This window comes from Scyliorhinus canicula, chromosome 7, assembly GCF_902713615.1.
Source record: "Scyliorhinus canicula chromosome 7, sScyCan1.1, whole genome shotgun sequence".
Classification (NCBI taxonomy): domain Eukaryota; kingdom Metazoa; phylum Chordata; class Chondrichthyes; order Carcharhiniformes; family Scyliorhinidae; genus Scyliorhinus; species Scyliorhinus canicula.
The window spans coordinates 143,138,519-143,158,554 of record NC_052152.1 but is presented as its reverse complement, the minus strand read 5'-3'; the positions used below and the strand labels follow the sequence as shown (position 1 = coordinate 143,158,554).

Below are 20,036 nucleotides of genomic sequence, written 5' to 3'. Positions count from 1 at the left end.
ACACAGATAAACAAGTAACCCGTTTTGTTAAATTTATAAGTGGCATTTTGGGTTGCTTAATTGGAGTTTGGAGCAGGCAGCAGGGAGGCAGTGGCAGTGGTATTGTCACTGGACTACTAATTTAGAGACTCAGAGTAATGTTCTGGGGACCCGGGTTCAAATCTCGCAGTGCCAGATAGTAAAATTTTAATTCAATAAAAATCTGAAAATAAAAGTTCAATGATAATCATGAAACCATTGTCAATTGTTGTTGAAACCCATCTGGTTCACTAATGTCCTTTAGGGAAGGAAATCATAGAATTTACAGTGCAGAAGGAGGCCATTCAGCACCGGCCCTTGAAATGAGCACCCTACGTAAGCCCACGCCTCCATCCTATCCCCGTAACCCCACCTCGGACACAATTTAGCATGGTCAATCCACCTAACATGCACATCTTTGGACTGTGGGAGGAAACCGGAGCACCTGGAGGAAAGCCAGGCAAACACGGGGAGAAAATGCAAACTCCACACAGGCCGTAAACCGAGGCCGGAATTTAACCTGAGACACTGGAGCTGAGAGGCAGCAGTGCTAACCAGTGCCCCGTGCTGCCCATCTACCATCCTTACCCAGTCTGGCCTACATGTGACCCCAGATTCACTGCAATGTAGTTGACTCTTAATTGCCCCCCCTGAAATGGCCTAACAAACCACTCAGTTCAAAGGCAACTAGAGATGGGCAATAAATGCTGGCCCATCCAATGATGCCCACATCCTGCAAATGAATAAAAAGGTAGTTTGTAAATAAGTTTTTCCTTGTTTTAAGAACTGTTTAACTGATAATTGGAAAGCTATTTTATGTGATATTAATGTGGTTAATTCTGTGTGTAAATTGAAGTTTGTTTTAACATAAAAGATACCGATTGGTCAGAGTCATCGCTTCTGGGGTGAAGTATCATTTCCCCACAGTTTTACAAATTTAAAAGATAACTGGTATTCTAACAAATGCTGATGTCTGATCGGAGATCTTAACAGTGCTGAAATTAGGCATGCCAGTTATGGGGATTTGAACATCACTTCTATTCTCAGGAAGTGTCTGCATCCAGTGTCCCTTTAACGCGTCTATACATGGATATTCAAAGACAAACGGAACTGCACCAATGTGAGTTATTCCTTTTCCCTAATCCACCCTTCATTAGGATTACTGTGCTCATTTGTGGCAGATTTGATTTATGCTGTGGGCTCATGTTTATTTGAAGAGAGTTGAGAATGCCAAACCAATAGCTTGGCTGAATTTGATCCACTGCCAGGGGTGAAAGGAGCAAGGTTATAAACTACAACACCCAATCAACCCTCTCTTTTTCTTTTGATCTGCCTACACTAAATACCATTGTCTGCAGATAACCAATGTCCACCCCAGCCTTTTCGAATGCGTCTTGTGATGTCAACCACCAAGAAGCACAAATCTACTGATATTAAGTTGAGGGTATGGCAGATTGTGAACTAAATATTGCAAAAGCACAGATGAGCAGTTTGGATAGATATATGGAAATTTAAGAGAAATATGAAATTCATTGTGGAAGAATAGGGCAAGTTAGTACATCATAACTTTCAAAAGTCTAAGTGTAAAGGATTGCAGAGATCTTGATGCACTGACAAACAGTTTAAAGGGAACAGTGAACAGAAGACCATAAAATAGCATGTGGCACATGGGTTTTGTATCTACAAGCATAGAATATAAAAGCAAAGGGTTAGATCAGAGTTGGAACAGCGTATGCAGTTTTTGACACCTTCCCATGTTAGGAAGAATGCAGAGCCATGGAAACATGTGGCAAAGAGTCATCAGGATGTTAGCAAGTTTGAAGCAGGTTACAGAGATGAATAAATAATTGAGAAGTTATTTTTTCTCTTCCCCCCCACCCCAAAAGTCGGGAGGTGATTGCAAAGGCCTTTGAACCTAAAGAACGAAACACAGAGATTGAAAGATTGTGTGACATGCTAATGAAGCACATATTTTAGATGCTCACAAAAATAATTCAAGATAAATAAAATATATTTACTTAATGCAAAATTTTCTGCAAAACAAAATTGGAACAGAAATATTCAATTATACAGGAAGCAAACAAGAGAAAGATTAGACAAAGGCGGGTCATCTATTGGGAAAAAGCCAATACAGATCTGATGGGCTGAATGGCCTGCTTCTGCATGGTAACATTCTATTTTTCCTCTAAGAGGATGGAAGGAACTGGTTGAATAGAATGACTGAATGCTAAACCAGGATGTGTTGTGCAAAATGCATTTTTTCAAAACCACAGGGTAGAATGGATACTCCCATCTGCTGAATCACAGTGCCATACATAAAATACTGCAGTACATAAAAACAGTTCACACTTAATCCTTTCAGCAAGAAGAATGAAATATCTTGGCGCGCATCGCAAAACTTAAAATCAGCAACAATTTGATTTGTACAGCACCTGAAACTTAGCGAAATATCCCAAGGCACTTACAAAATTTGGCACTGAGCCACAGGAGAAATTAGGGCATATGACCAAAAAGATACCTTGTTTTGTCATTTATTTTGGACTCTTGGATATCCATAGCTTTTAAGGTACCTGCTGCAAACCGCTACAGGCTGGAGTCTTTGCCTCCATGTAAACATAAGAAAAATCAAAGTGATTTCCAATTCAGAATCGGATTTCCTGAGATCACCACCTAATTGTTTTTAAACCAAATCAGCTCAAGTCAAGAAAGTAGATAAGTGAAACATGAACTCTTTTTGATAAAACTGATTTCAGTAATAAAAAGTCAATCAAGTACCCAATCGTTGGTCAGCCTGGTTATAAATTCTGATAATGTACTACTTACAATCTGCATCAATGACTTAATTGAGGAGATTGAGTATAAGGTATACAATTTTGCTGATGATCCAAAGCCATTTATGAAAGTAAGCTGAGTGGAAGAATACAGACAGGTTTTCTGAATGGACAAAAGGGTGGCAGCTGGAGTTTAATGTGGGGAAATGTGAAATTATCTTCGAAAACCAGAATATATATATATTTTTTTTAAACAGAGATGACAGAATGGTCAATGTTGTGTCACAGAGATTTAGATGTCCTTGAACATGAGTCACAAAGTTAACATACAGGTACGAAAAACAATTAGGAAAGCAAATGGTATGTTAACCTTTATTACATGGAGATGGAGTACAAGATTAAGGAAGTTATATAGCAAATATATAGGGCTTTGATGAAACCACACCTGTGTACAGATTTGGGCGGGAGGCAGTGTGCCGTTCGCTGGCTGCGGGATTCCCGGTTCCCACTGCTGTCAATGAGTATTCCCATTGAAGTAACCCCACGCCACCGGGAAACCCGCAGGCGCTGCTGGCGGGACCAGAGAATCCTGCCACCAGCAAACGCCGGAGAAGTCTGGCCTTGGTCTCTTCACCTAAACAAGGCGAGAGAGGCAAGGATGCAAGGTACACTAGATTGATTCCTGGGGTGAGAGGGTTATGTCAGAAAAGATGGAGTAGAATGGGCCCATATTCTGTGGCATTTAGAGGAATGGAAGGCTCTCATCAAAACATAAAACATTCTTAGAGGGTTTGGCAGGGTGATTATTGAAAGGATGTTTCCCCTTGCTGAAGAGCCGAGAACTAGGGGTCACAAGATAAGAAGCTGACCATTTTGAATGAGGTGAAGTGAAATGTCTTCACGCAGATGGTTGTGAATCTTTGGAATTTTCCATCCACAAGATTGTAGATGCTCAAATCGGTGGGTGTATTCAACACCGAGATCGATAAGACTTTTCAGCATTAAGGGAATCATGGGAATAACCTAGCCAAGTGGAGCTCAGGTATATCTAATGGAATGGTACAGCAGACTGACTGAGTGGTATCATAGAATCCCTACAGTGCAGAAGGCCATTCAGCCCATCGAGTCTGCACCGACCCTCTGAAAGAGCACCCTACCTAGGCCCATTTCCCACCCTATCTCCATAACCCCACCCAACCTTTGGACACTATGGGGCAATTTAGCATGGGCAATCCACCTAACCTGCACAAAATTGGACTGTGGGGGGAAACCCATGCAGGCACAGGGAGAACGTGGGAACTCCACACAGACAGTCACCCAAGACCGGAATTGGCCCTTGGTCCCTGGTGCTGTGATGTAGCAGTGCTAACCACTGTGCCACCCTGCCATCTAATATGGCCCACTCCTGCTCCTATTTTTGAAGAAGCACAATTATAATAAATATAGCCATGTTTAATTGTGACCAAAAAGTATGACTGAAGTAAATGTTATGTTTAAAATAAGCACACATTTATTCATAATTTCTAAAGCAATGATGCTTTGAACTTGGCGCTGAATTAATGTTCAACAATCATGTTTGCCCAATCTTATTTAGTACTGGTTATAATAAACTTTTTTCTTTAACTTAAAGTTCTAGAAGTTCACTAAAAGTTTGCATTATCTACTGTATTAGGCAAACTTCCATGCAATATTTTTGATTCATCGCCTGAAACTGTTTCGCATCACTATCCCGACTTTGGACAAAATTCTAATATTTCACCCGAGTGTTATACAACTCCAAGTACTCTCTCAAGTTGCATCATGTTTGGAAGGATAAAAAAAATTGTAATTCTCATTCAATATTTTTTAAGTGGACGTGTATGTCAGTTTGACCTTCTTGAACCACTACAGTCTGTGTGGCGATTTGATACAACCAAGTACCTTACCGTTAAGAGTCAACTACAGTCATATAGATAGAGGACATATAGGCCAGACAGGATAGGAAAATGGCAAGTCTCTTTCCTCAAAAGGATATTTTTGAACCACCTGGATATTTTAATGCCATTCGACATCTTCAATGCCAATTTTTATTGATACCAGCTTTTTATTTCTCTACATTTTAAAAACTTATTTCAAATTCTTAAACTACCACACCAGGTCCATGGTCCATCCAAGCCTTTGGATTACTAGTCAAGTATCACAGCTTTACTGTACAGTCAAGTCTAAAGTTTAAGTTTCTCATTATATTTCCTCAGGGAAAACGCTTGTCTAATTTTGAGCAAGTTAATCCAGTTTTTAAGTGGACTGTTCAGAAGTTTGACAAAGTTTGATAGGGAAGACATGGGCCCAGATCTTCCAATCACCGGATCGTCAAGAGACCAGAGATGTGCGTCGAGACCCTGAGGTCCTGAAGTGCTGACCTCCAATGAATCTCTGATGGGCAATTCTCCACTTCTGCAAAAGTCTCTGGCTGCGTTAGAGTCACAGACTTTGGATAGCACTCCACCCCCCACCACCGCTGATTACTCCCACAAATACCTCCCAGCCTGCTTGGATGGAAGCTGCGCTCTGCATTTCTGAAGAGGCCTGGCTCAGAAGAGCTAACTATAAATGCGGAGCAACGTCTGGGTGGGAAAAAGCACGAGTGCAAGTGCAACCTGACAACGATTGCTGGTTCTCACAAAATTTGGGTCATGGCAACTCAGGAGAAACTCCTTTACCAAGAGAATGTGGAACCTGCTACTAGTTGAGGTAAACAGTATTGATATATTTAAGGGGTAACTAGATAAATACATAGAAAAAAAAGACTAGAAGGATATCCTCATTGGGTAAGAAGTGGTGTGGGAGGAAGCTTGTGCAGCATGGATCCACTGGGGATGAATGGTCTATATCTGTGCTCTACATTCTAGGTAGTGGTTTTAGATCTAAACCAGAAATCCATATTTCTATATGGTTTTGGTTTCAAAGATTGCATTTATAATTAACTGGCAGGGCCAGCAAAGCAAACATCAGAACTGAAGCCACATCAAATACACTGCTGTGCCCAATTTGGATTTGAAGGACGACAATACATTAGATAGGTAAAAATATAAAAAAAACATTTATTCACTCATTTACTTCTATGCATTTAATTACTATTAATGTTCTACCCAAACCTTGTCCGTACTTAATAAGGACTCACCAGGTCAGCTTTTTTCTTTCTGTGGCGGGGTGGGGGAGAGAAAGAAGAAAAGTCGCACATTAAATATTCTGAGAAAGAGGAGTTTTAAGCATTCATGTTCTCGTGATAGGGTTTCTTAGCTTCAAATATTTGGTCACAGCCAGCACACTGGTACACCACATTGGTAGTTTGCACAAACGGATCATTCTACACAACAACACTTTGAAAGGTTGACACTTGACAATCATCAGTACACCCCATTACAAAAGGTCCACAATCTTAGCACAGCCAGGAGCAGGTGTTTAGAGACAAGCTCACAAGAAGATATAGGTGAATTTTATTAGTATGGTAATCAATATTTCCCCTCGATTCTGTGGGGGTCAAAACTGAGGGTAAGGAGATAAAAGAAAAAGGTTGTTCTCCAAGAGGATAATTTTAAAATACTGCATAATTTTTGATATAGTAAATTAAATTCATCAATTTAAAAACAACTCGTGGCCATCTAGTACTAGTCATACCGAAAGCCGACATCAAGAATGTCACAGTTAAATATCTGGAGAAAAAGAAAATCAGGGTACATGACAATTAGATAACTATAAATGCAAATCACTCCACTACCCAGCAATACATACCTCTCCTTAGTGTGAATAGAGGAGTGCCTGAGGACATCCTTCTTGTACACACTTGTATAATCACATTCCTCACATTTGTACGGTTTTGTTCCCACATGATTAAACATATGCTCCTGTTAGACAAAAAGTGAGGTTATTGTAAAAATCAAACAGTGCACTAAAAAATACTGCATCTTGTGCTCCCTCCTTACTCACAATTGCGCAGTCCAGCTGTGAAATAACATTTTAACATTTCCAGCAGCACACAGAGTAGACTGTGTAAAGTTACCAAATTACATTTCTCAATGGCAACTGGAGGCAGTGGCGTAGTAGCATTGTCGCTGGACTAGTCCAGAGACCTAGGATATGGGACCTAGGTTTGAACCCCACCACGGCAGCAGCTGGTCGAATTTAACCTCAATACAATATCTAGAATCAAAAGTTGAATGATGACCATGAAACCATTGTCGCTAAAACCCATCTGGTTCACTAATATCCGTTAGGGAAGGAAATCTGCCATCCTTACTTGGTCTGGCCTACATGTGACTCCAGACCCACAGCAATGTGGTTGACTCTTTACTGCCCTCTGAAATAGCAAGTAACTCAGTTGTATTAAACCACTATAAAAACACAAGAAAGGAATGAAACCGGACAGACCACCTAGACTGGGACCGCAGCAGGTGGTGAGGGAACCAACAAGAGGGAAAAAGATATTTGACTTCACCCTCACCAATCCACCTGCTGCAGATGCATCTGTCCATGACAGTATCGGTAGAAGTGACTACCACACAGTCCTTGTGCAGAAAAGTCCCATCTTCACATTAAGGATACCCCTCCATCGTGTTATAGAACATAGAACAATACAGCGCAGTACAGGCCCTTCGGCCCACGATGTTGCACCAACATGGGAAGTCAAAAACTAAAGGCCATCTAACCTACACTATGCCATTATCATCCATATGCTTATCCAATAAACTTTTAAATGCCCTCAATGTTGGCGAGTTCACTACTGTTGCAGGTAGGGCATTCCACGGCCTCACCACTCTTTGCGTAAAAAACCCACCTCTGACCTCTGTCCTATATCTATTACCCCTCAATTTAAAGCTATGTCCCCTCGTGCTAGCCACCTCCATCCGCGGGAGAAGGCTCTCACTGTCCACCCTATCTAACCCTCTGATCATTTTGTATGCCTCTATTAAGTCACCTCTTAACCTTCTCTCTAACGAAAACAACCTCAAGTCCATCAGCCTTTCCTCATAAGATTTTCCCTCCATACCAGGCAACATCCTGGTAAATCTCCTCTGCACCCGTTCCAAAGCTTCCACGTCCTTCCTATAATGAGGCGACCAGAACTGTACGCAATACTCCAAATGCGGCCGTACCAGAGTTTTGTACAGCTGCAACATGACCTCATGGCTCCGGAACTCAATCCCTCTACCAATAAAGGCCAACACACCATAGGCCTTCTTCACAACCCTATCAACCTGGGTGGCAACTTTCAGGGATCTATGTACATGGACACCGAGATCCCTCTGCTCATCCACACTACCAAGAATTTTACCATTAGCCAAATATTCCGCATTCCTGTTATTCTTTCCAAAGTGAATCACCTCACACTTCTCTACATTAAACTCCATTTGCCACCTCTCAGCCCAGCTCTGCAGCTTATCTATGTCCCTCTGTAACCTGCAACATCCTTCCACACGGTCTACAACTCCACCGACTTTAGTGTCGTCTGCAAATTTACTCATCCAAACTTCTGTGCCCTCCTCTAGGTCATTTATAAAAATGACAAACAGCAACGGCCCCAGAACAGATCCTTGTGGTACGCCACTCGTAACTGAACTCCATTCTGAACATTTGCCATCAACCACCACCCTCTGTCTTCTTTCAACTAGCTAATTTCTGATCCACATCTCTAAATCACCCTCAATCCCCAGCCTCCGTATTTTCTGCAATAGCCGACCGTGGAGAACCTTATCAAACGCTTTACTGAAATCCATATACACCACATCAACTGCTCTACCCTCGTCTACCTGTTCAGTCACCTTCTCAAAGAACTCGATAAGGTTTGTGAGGCATGACCTACCCTTCACAAAACCATGCTGACTATCCCTAATCATATTATTCCTATCTAGATGATTATAAATCGTATCTCTTATAATCCTCTCCAAGACCTTACCCACAACAGACGTGAGGCTTACCGGCCTATAGTTACCGGGGTTATCTCTACTCCCCTTCTTGAGCAAAGGGACCACATTTGCACCCTCCAGTCCTCTGGCACTATTCCTGTAGCCAATAATGACCTAAAAATCAAAGCCAAAGGCTCAGCAATCTCTTCCCTGGCTTCCCAGAGAATCCTACGATAAATCCCATCAGGCTCCGGGGACTTATCTATTTTCACCGTGTCCAGAATTGCCAACAATTCTTCCCTACGCACCTCAATGCCATCTATTCTAATAGCCTGGGTCTCAGCATTCTCCTCCACAACATTATCTTTTTCCGGAGTGAATACTGACGAAAAGTATTCATTTAGTATCTCGCTTATCTCCTCAGCCTCCACACACAACTTCCCACCACTGTCCTTGACTGGCCCTACTCTTACCCTAGTCATTCTTTTATTCCTGACATACCTATAGAAAGCTTTTGGGTTTTCCTTGATCCTACCTGCCAAAGACTTTTCATGTCCCCTCCTTGCTCGTCTTAGCTCTCTCTTTAGATCCTTCCTCGCTTCCTTGTAACTATCAAGCGCCCCAACTGAAACTTCACGCCTCATCTTCACATAGGCCTCCTTCTTCCTCTTAACAAGAGATTCCACTTCTTTGGTAAACCACGGTTCCCTCGCTCTACCCCTTCCTCCCTGCCTGACTGGTACGTACTTATCAAGAACATGCAATAGCTGTTCCTTGAACAAGCTCCACATATCCAGTGTGCCCAACCCTTGCAGCCTACTTCTCCAACCTACACATCCTAAGTCATGTCTAATTGCATCATAATTGCCCTTCCCCCAGCTATAACTCTTGCCCGGCGGGGTATACTTATCCCTTTCCATCACTAACGTAAAGGTCACTACCACCGTTCTAAATGGGATAGACTCAGGGCAGCACGATAGCACAGTGGGTTATCACTGCTGCCTCACAGTGTCAGGGTGTCAGGTTTCCTTCCATAAGTCACAAAAGATGTGTGGGTTAGGTGGATTGGCCATGTTAAGGTGTCCAAAAAAGGTTAGGTGGGGGTACAGGGATAGGGTGGAGGTGTGGGCTTAAGTAGGGTGTTCTTTCCAAGGGCCGGTACAGACTCAATGGGCTGAGTGGCCTCCTGCTGCACTGTAAATTCTATGTAAATAGTTTCTTAGGGCAGCATGGTAGCACAGTGGTTAGCACAGTTGCTTCACAGCTCCAGGGTCCCAGGTTCGATTCTCGGCTTGGGACACTGTCTGTGCGAAGTCTGCACATTGCCCCCGTGTCTGTGTGGGTTTCGTCCGGGTGCTCCGTTTTCCCCTCAGTCCAAAGGTGTGCATGTTGGGTGGATCGGCCATGCTAAATTGCCCTTAGGTTAGGTGGGGCTGCTGTGTTACGGGATAGGGTGGAGGTATGAGCTTAGGTAGGGTGCTCTTTCCAAGAGCCGGTGCGGACTCGATGGGCCGAATGGCCTCCTTCTGCATTGTAAATTCTATGAAATCAATGAAACAGATCTAGCAACTCAAAACTGGGCTATCAGCACAGCAGAATTCCATTCAACCACTATCTGCATCCTCATGGTCCGGCATATCCCCACTCTACCATTATCACCAAGCCAGGGGATCAGCCTTGGTTCAAAGAGGAGTGCAGGAGAGCATGTAAGAAGCGACATCAGGCATACCAAAAAATGAGGCATCAACCTGGTGTAGCTACAACACAGGACAATGTGTGTGTCAAACAGTATAAGCGGCAAGTGATAGACAGAACTAAGCGATTCCACAACAACACATCAAATCCAAACTCTGCAGTCCTGCTACATCCAGCCATGAATGATGGTGGGCAATTAAACAATCGCTGGAGGAGGAGACTCCATAAATATCCCCTTCCTCAAAGATGGAGGAGCCCGCACATATGTGCAAAAGACAAGCGGAGGTATTCGCACCAATCTTCAGCCAGAAGTGCCGAGTGGATGATCCATCTCGCTCTCCTCCAGAGATTCCCAGCATCACAGATGTCAGTCTTCAGCCAACACGATCCACTACACGTGATATCAAGAAATGGCTGAAGGCACTGGACACTGCAAAGGCTATGGGCCTTGATAATATTCCGGCAATAGTACTGAAGAATTAGGCTCCAGCATTTGCCGCACCCCGAGCCAAGGGGCGCGATTCTCCGCCCCCCCCACGCCGGGTGGGAGAATAGCGGGAGGGCCTCCCGACATTTTTCACGCCCTCCCGCTATTCTCCCCCCCCCCCCCCCACGCCACGAATTGCCGCTCGCCGTTTTTTAGGGCGAGCAACGATTCTCCGAGGCCGATGGGCCGGGACTTCACGCCCGTTTCAACACGGCGGCAAACACACCTGCTCGCTGCCGTCATGAAACGGGTGCCAGATGCCTGTTTGGGGCATCTGGGGGCCTGATTGGCACAGCAGTACCACAGCCGTGCCAAGGGGGACATAGGCCAGCGATCGGTGCCCACCGATCGCTGGCCGTGCGTCCGTAACGGATGCACTCTTTTCCCTCCGCCGCCCCGCAAGATCAAGCCCCCATGTCTTGCAGGGCGGCTGAGTGAAAAGACGCCATCTGCGCATGCGCGGCTGACGTCATCGGCCGCGTTAGCCGCCGTGACGCACGGGGCCGCGCTCCTAGCCCCGCCCGGGGGGGGGGGGGGGGGGGGGGGGGAAGGAGGAGGAGAATCGTCCCCGGAAGTGGGCGTGAAGGCTGCCGTGGGTCACGACCTGTCCCATGGCAGCCTTTACGATTCTCCGCATTTGCGGAGAATCTCGCCCAAGTTGTTTGAGCACATCTACAACACTGACATCTATGCAGCAGTGTTGAAAATTGCCCAGGTGTGTCCTGCACACAAGAAGCAGGACAAATCCAAACTGGCCAATTCCCGCCCTAGAACAAAGAAAAGTACAGCACAGGAACAGGCTCTTCAGCCCTGCGCCGACCATGCTGCCTATCTAACCTAAAACCTTTTACACTTCTGGGGCCTGCATCCCTCTAATCCTTAGCTATTCATGTATTTGCTAGAATGCCCCTTAAACGTCACTACCATACCAGCTTCCGCCACCTCCTCCGGCAGCTCCAGGCACCTGTGTAAAAAAAAAAAACTTCCCTCACACATTTCCTCTAAACATGCCCTGGCACCTTAAACCTCTGTTCCCTAATAATTGACTCTTCCATCCTAGAAAAAAGCTCCTGACTATCTACTCTGTCCATGCCCCTCATAATTTTGTAGACTTCTATCAGGTCATCCCTCAACCTCCATCATTCCAGTGAGAAGAAACAGAGTTTATTCAACCTCTCCTCATAGCTAATGCCCTTCATAATAGGCAACAACCTGGTAAACCTCTTCTGTACCCTCTCCAAAACCTCCACATCCTTCTGGTAGTGTGGCGACCAGAATTGAACACTATATTCCAAGTGTTCTATATAGCTTCAGCATGATTTGCTAATTTTTAAACTCAATTCCTCAGCCGATGAAGGCAAGCAAGCCATATGCTTGACTACCTTCTCCACCTGTGTTGCCACTTTCAATGACCTGTGGACCTGTACACCCAGATCCCTCGGTCAATACACTTCAGGGTTCTGACATTTACTGTATATTTCCCACCTATATTAGACCTTTCAAAATGCATTACTCACATTTATCCAGATTAAACTCCATCTGCCATCTCTCCACCCAAGTCTGTAGCCAATCCATATCCTGCTGTATTCTCTGATAGTCCTCATCGCTATCCTCAATTCCACCAACCTTACGGTCGTCTGCAAACTTACTAATTAGACCAGTTACATTTTCCTCCAAATCATTTATATATACTACAAACAGTAAAGGTCCCAGCACTGAACACCATTAGTCACAGTCCTCCTTTCAGGAAAGCATCCTTCCACTGCTACGCTATGTCTTCATTGACCAAGCCACTTCTTGCCAGCTCACCTCTGATCCCATGTGACTTCACCTAGTTCTTCAAGATGGAACTGAAACAACAGTGCAATGTATAATAGTATTGTGTACAGTACACAGAGAGCTGTGAAAATGGTAGATGAAAACCTGAGTTACATCAAGAACTTTTCAATAAAAACAATGTACTAAAAGATTTAAATTACATAATTTGGGATGATTGGCCCGGGGGGGTTAACATTAACTGCCATTTTCTTTATGTTAATAGAAGTTGAGATAAAAGAGGTTTTGTTTCAGAAGTATCACTGACCTTCAGTGATGACCATCGCTTGCAGCGATAGCTGCACTGTTGGCACTTGAAGCGTTCTGGATCATTCCCCTCATGCGAGTCAATGTGAAACCTCAAGTCTTCTTGTGTCAGGAAACGGGAGCCACAGATCCGACAGTGGTGGGGTCTCATCAGGGGCTTGCTGGATCTATAGTAATTGTACCTTTATATACACACAAAAAGTTTTGAATCAGACTTTAAGAATTCTACAAACGTTCACTCATTCTTATCAATCTGGAACGGTCAGCATTTAAAAATATTACACCCTACTCTTCGCTGGAATTATAGATTTGGAACAGACTATATTTTGAGTCTGTATTTCAGAATAGGGATGTAGAGAGAGGAATTCTGTTTTTAAGTTCCTCATTCAAAATTACCAGTTGTCATGAATGAAATGAATGAAATGTAAATCGCTTATTGTCACGAGTAGGCTTCAATGAAGTTACTGTGAAAAGCCCCTAGTCGCCACATTCCGGCGCCTGTCCGGGGAGGCTGGTACGGGAATTGAACCGTGCTGCTGGCCTGCTTTAAAAGCCAGCGATTTAGCCTGGTGAGCTAAACCAGCCCCTATGGTTAATGTAGCTCTAATGAGTACATAGATGTAGTCATCACCATCGTCAGATGGTAGCTGTGTCGAGGAAGCCTTGGATAATGGGCAGAGGATAGTACAAGCCAACATCTGAGTAGCTTCACTTATCTTTGTTTCTAGAAACCTACTCTGCTCACAATGGAGTCGAATGAGGGAGAGCTGCCAAAGAACGCCCAAGGATTGGCAAGCTGAAGGGGAATCTCCAGTCACGATCTTCACAGATCAGACAAAATGAAGAAGTTATATTAATAAAACATTAGGTTGTTCAACTATTTTTTGCAGAACTGCTCCTCCCCAATATGAAGTACAGTCGTATTGGATCTCCCAGGCCTTTTTGGTGTGCCATTCAGTCACTTCCAGACCTATATGAGTCACTCCCAGACCTATATGGTATGACAGTCACTCTCAGGCCTATCTGGTGTGTCATATAGGTGTGACATTGAGTGACCGTTCCATATCTGATCTATGATGCTTAAACAGATTTGTGAAAGTTGTGTTTTTTTGGTGGAGGGTTCTTTGTGAGCTTGAACTCGGGCATGCTAGATATAATACTTGCAGAAATATGGGGTCCAGTTATCCAGAATTAGAGCTACATTCAATTCATAGTATGACAGATACCGAATTAAAACTTCAAGTACTGATATAATTAAGCCAGCATTAAACACCACATACTACATTTTAAACTACATTTTAAACTTCAAAAAGTTTCAACAAATGTCATTCGTACTGATAGGATGCAGTTAAACAGGCACACTTGTATTTTTAAGATTTCAAAATATTGGGCTAACAACGTAAGCATCAATCGATTTACCTGCGCCCCAGGTACCCCCTGTACTTCCTCCTGCCAAACCGCTTGGGTGGGCGACCACGCCTTCTTGCATGCTTGTAAGATATCTCACTGATATTTGATGATGGGTCTTTGTTCTCAGAATCAGATTGGCTGATCCCAGACTCTGCTACTATCTCACTGCTTGCTGATATGTCACCATTCTCTTGTGCAGTCGAGCTGGCTGCTTCAGAACTCTGGAGGTCCATTGGGTTGGACTGGGAGGTGACAAGTGCCTCAACCTCTGCTCCTGTTTCACAAAACGACAACGGGAGAAAGACTCAGAAACCAGAAGAACTAGGGCTTATATCTGTCATGTGCGAGTACCTTTAAGAAATGGGTGTTTATCAGTGATGTCAGAGTGTGGGTGGAGCTGGGCTGTCTGTCAGCTTTTTACTTTCATTTTAGGCTGTTTGCTGCAGGGTGTGTTTTAGTTTCGTTTTCAGAGCTGGATAGCTGCAGTCACAGCCAGAAGGGGTATTGGTCTCTCTCTCTGTAATCTAAAGAATGTAAATCGATCCTTTGGTGATTTAAAACTAATAACTGCTCTCAGTAGTGACGTTAACCTGATGTGCTTCTGTTAAAAGTTTTGTTTTAAGTTTTATGGGATGTTAAAAGGACACCTTAAGGATTACTTAGTGTTGTATTCTTTGGGGATTATATTTGAATTGATGGTCGCTAAGATGTTCACTGTATGTTTTAAAAAGGTTAACTTGTGTACATAGAATAAACATTGTCTTGCTTTAAAAAAATACTTTCCATTTCTGCTGTACTTAACCTGTAGAGTGGGCCGTGTGCTCCCCATACCACAATCTGTTAAATGTTGTGGGTCAGGTGAACTCCATGATACACTTTGGGGTTCTCTAAACCCTGGTCCATAACATAACTCAAACACAATTAAAGTGGTACATTTTGAGGAGAAAATACTGGAAACTGTCAGCTGGTCTGGCAGCATCTGTGTAGAGGGAAACAAAGTTAATATTTAATGTATATGGCTTTTCAAAGTCATAGGCCCAAAATGTAAACTTTGCATCTCCCCCGACAGATACTGCTAGACCTGCTGAGGGTTTCCAGCATTTCTTTTTAATTTCAGGATTTCCAGCATCGTCAACATTGGTTTTTTGAATTTAGGACAAGAGGTTTCAAGAAGGAAGGATTTCGGAATTTCTGAATGCAGGGTACAATGGCTGAAGGCTCCGTCACGAACAGAGCAGCTGGGAAAAAATGGAAGTGCAAAGTGTAACAGAGTTAGAAAGGCTGGGACATAATGCCAGAGGAGCTCACACAAGGTGTCTAAACAAGATGAGGATTTTGTAATCCAAATATTGCCAGTCAGTCGAGGTCTGAAAACACACGCAAGTGGGGGGGAACAGGCCTTCAGAACTTAATGCAGAATTAAATACTGCCAGCAGAGTTCTAGATGGGTTGGAGTTTGTGCAAGTAATTCAGGAGACCAACATGAAGAGCACTGAATGTGTTTGAGCCTAGGCTCAGTGATAACACTGCGTCAGAAGATGGTTGGTTCAAGATCCCTCCAAAGACTTGAGCATATTATTATTGCTGACAATGCAGTACTAAGGCATCAAGTGTCATTCAAATTTTGTGCACAATACTGTAGGCAGGACACTGCAATACAGACCTTTACATTCACTGATTGGACAAATTGATTCTTCCCTCTTGTAGATCTTAGTACTCTGCAAAAAAGAGCATGAGTGTCCTTATGGTGCCCTGGCCAATACCTACCCCTTAAATCAACACAATTTAAACTGTTTAATTGGTAATTTCTTTCATTGTTTGCGAGACTTGCTGTGCGTAAATTGGCTATCATGTTTTCTTACATTATAACAGTGACTGCATTTTCAAAGACAGTGAAGCTCTTCAGATATATTGGGAGGTTGTAAAATGTGCGATATCAATGCAAATTCTTCCTCGTTCACTTGAGACAAAGAAGTTGTAGACGAGGGTTTTAGCAGCAGTAAGGTGAGATATGAATGGAAGCATGTTAGAAAATGGAAGTAAATAAAGATGGTCTTTGTAATGGATTAGATGTGGAGCTTGAAGTACAGTCAGGGCCAAAAAAAAATTATGGCCTGTGAACAATTGAGTTTCTAGTGAGAAACTGAAATATGGAGTGGAGAAATAGACTAAAGTGTGAAACCTTTAATATCAGAAGCTAATCAGCATGGTAAAATTGGTGAAATTTCCCGATTGTCCATGCCTTGATGTCTTTGAAAACCAGCATCCCATTTCAACCTGACTTTACTCTCCAAGGTCACTGAACACCTTATCACTTCCCAGATTTGAATCCCTCCATATTTTCATCCCTGATAAGCCACTGAAATGGCCATAATCAAAGTCACACCAAACACCTGCTTGTGACAACGGTGTGCAATGTGATTGCGACAATGATGAACAACCCCTCGTCATCCTTCTCGACCCATCATCAACCTTTTAAACAGTTGACCATTTCTCCAACTCCTCTCAGTCATTGTCTAGCTGAATGGGATTGCCCTCACCTAGTTCCTTTCCCAGCCTTCTGAGAACTCTGCACTTCACCAGTTCTGATTGTGAACTCCCAAATTAATTTTCTCTACCAGCTGAGCCCAAGCATCAGGATTCCCTCCCACAAACCACCAATTCTCACTTTTCCTACAAGAGGTTCCTTATAATCTACCTCTGACCAAGGCCTAGCATTTATCATCTGCCGTAAAGGTCTTCTTCTTCGTCTCAGGTGTAATTTGGAGTTTGATTTCTTTCCCAGTAAGTGCCATGGAGCTTTTTGTTAACGTCAAAGGCATTATAGAAATGCAACTTGAACTGGACAGGCGACAGTTTTCATGGAGTCGAGAACTAGAGGACTATAGTGGAGCAAATAGAAATTTTATCAGGATACACATGGGGAGTTGACTACATGATCACAGATAATCACATCAATTGCCATCATTTAAAAAAAAAAATTTAGCACCCAATTTATTTTTTCCCCCAATTTAGCATTGCCAATTCACCTATCCTGCACATCTTTGGGTTGTGGGAGTGAGATACATGCAGACATGGGGAGCATGTGCAAACTCCATGGACAGTGACCCAGGACTAGGATCGAACCCGGGTACTTGGCACAGTAAGGCAGCAGTGCTAACCACTGCGCCACCGTGCTGCCCTCATTTGATATCAATTAGGCAAAGAACAGAAAATGGCTAAGGATGGTTCCTTAATCTGGGTGGAAATGCATTTGCAGAAGATATTATGTTCAGGAGATGGAGGAGGAAGGAGTAGTAGACTATATTTAAGGTTGTGAAGAGGTAGAGAGGAATAATGTCCATTGTTACAGTTTCTCAAGCCTGGGTGGTCTCAGTGCTGTACATGGAGACAAAACTATCCTGATGTTAACAATTTTATTTCCATCATTTTGGATTCCAAGTTCAAATCAAAAGATGTGTCATCTCCAAAACATGTCAAATGCCCTGTCCCGAAGGATCATTTAGATCAGAAACATTAATTCAGTTTCTCTCCACAGATGCTGCTGAGTTTATCCAGCATTTCCTGTTTTTATTTAATCTCCAAAAACCCCAGTTCTGAAAAAGAAAAGGTCAACTCTTCTTCCCGCATTCATCCAATTTCTAAATTTAAAATCCTGCTATAGAATTAATTACCACCTGCACTAAATAAATATATTCCCTGTTATGGAACCAAGTCTGCAGATCAAAAAAATAACCCAAGTTCGATTCTCAGTCTATGTTGAATAAATGGTTCTCCGCTACGACAAAGAGAAATTTCAGACCTCTACCCAAAGTACAACAGATAAAGATTATTTGTGATGCCTCGCACTGTCAAATGCCCTGCTAGAAGTCATGATCATGATTCAACTTGAAGGTTGGCTTAAGGAAGTTTGTTGGCAACCTTGGAAACATAACTCAGCAGGGGTCTTCAACTTCAGGAAAGATGGGGTGGAAAAAATGGAAAAAGAAAAAAAAAAGGCATTAACTACATTACTGAAAACTATACAAATCAGGTGTGACCAAGGTAAATACAACCTCTGGTTGCCCGTATAAAGAAGTAGGCTAGAGACTTAGCTCTAATCTCTGAAAAAGAGATAGGCAAGATCTAGATGCCATCCACTCAAGGTGCCCTTGCTTCCTTAGCTTCTCGGTTACATACCATAGGGAAAGACATCATGTGAACGAATGGGCACAGTACAGAAATGATTAGAAGCAAATGCAAAGCTTCCAGATGCTGGCAAGCAACACCTATGGCCAAAAAATACTGAAATCTCAAACACACGACCTGTACCATCTTTCATTTTTCTCATTGGCTTGTGCAGAAGGAAATTGTAAGCATTGTGTCAAGAGCAAAGGAAGAAGTTAAGCAGAACTCTGATAAGAAGCCAACTCAAGAAAGGTAGTATATATTTTACCATTGATCCCAGACATTGCTTCTGTCCGCAAAACCTTGCGAGGTCTTCCAGGACGCCGCCGAGGCCGGTCACTGGTCGAAGTTGTAACATTACGATTGTAGTTTGGTTGCCTTCCACGTGTCTCATCTTCTGCTGGGTTATAATCGCTGTCAGCTAAAGGAAGAGAGTTTATTTTCTAGAATGGCAAACTACCCAAAAGGAGTCAACAATTAACAGATTGAAGGCGCAAAAGCAGCACGATTTTCCTAAAACCACTTGCTTGTTAATTATTTCTAAGTGGGAGTTCACAAGATACCCTATTTAATTCAAATTAAAACCAAAAATTCATTGTGGAGTTTCTCTATTTAAAACATCATTATACCTGCAACAATTCTACTCATCCATCTACATTGATCGATATTAAGGCTCTCATTTACGGCTCCTGAGCCCAGTACATTTGAAAGGCTGATATTCACCTTTAGTACTTTTTTATACCCAAAATGATTTGAAGAGTATTTTCCTTGAGGCTAAAGCGGCTCAATGGCCGAATTGCCTACTCCTGTTCCTCGTTCTTGGTGCAAATAGGTGGTGCCATTTCTGACCTGCAATCATTTGAATGGTGAAACGGTAGCAAAAGAGGAGGCGCCTCATTTCCAAAATTACCTCAAGGAGCACGAAACTAGACCCAAACCCAACAGACGGAATTGTAGAACTAAAGGAATCCAAATGGAATTTCCTCTGGAGGGACGAAAGACATCAGCAACCCTTTGAAACATAGCAATGGAACCATATTGCATTCAACCCTACAAACAAACGAGCAATGTTTGCTTCAGTTGTGTTAGGATGCCAAAATATTGAGACATTGTGACAGATGCCAACCCCTTTTGCCATCCCCTGGCATATTTATTTTAACTCGGTTGGTAGCTGACTTTTGCTACATTTCCTGTGCTTCTCCCTGAAGCAAGCACGCTTAAATGAAAGGCCTGCTCCCCAACATTTCTGAAGGTGCATTACCCTCTCGGTCATCAATGGCTCCAGCATCCACAATGTCATCCTCCTCTTCTTCCTGCTCTTGCTCCGGTGTCTTCTTTTCCTCTGGTCTTGGTGACACATTCTGCTTCCTCGGCCGTCCCCTCCCCCTCTTTTTAAATAGAAAACCACCTAGGAAATGGCATGTAAGTTCAGGTAAAGTTTTCATTTTAATTCCCCACACACAGTTTCATTCGACTATCGGCATTAAGAAGATATTCTCTGCAATTATTTAAAAATACAGAGCT

At 43.0% G+C, this 20,036-nt stretch overlaps 1 protein-coding gene across 3 annotated transcripts in view; it reads right to left on the bottom strand.

The window, feature by feature from the left end:
• The window catches only part of znf335 (zinc finger protein 335), an 88,668-nt gene that overhangs the window by 46,591 nt on the left and 22,041 nt on the right, over positions 1–20,036 (bottom strand). For all 3 annotated transcript variants that reach the window (XM_038803055.1, XM_038803054.1, XM_038803056.1), the window contains 6 exons: positions 19,774–19,920; positions 18,781–18,933; positions 14,355–14,619; positions 12,937–13,117; positions 6,561–6,673; positions 5,950–5,968 (listed from right to left, as the gene is read on the bottom strand). In XM_038803055.1, coding sequence (XP_038658983.1) covers positions 5,950–5,968; positions 6,561–6,673; positions 12,937–13,117; positions 14,355–14,619; positions 18,781–18,933; positions 19,774–19,920 — 878 coding nt within the window. The remainder of the gene's footprint in view (positions 1–5,949; positions 5,969–6,560; positions 6,674–12,936; positions 13,118–14,354; positions 14,620–18,780; positions 18,934–19,773; positions 19,921–20,036) is intronic.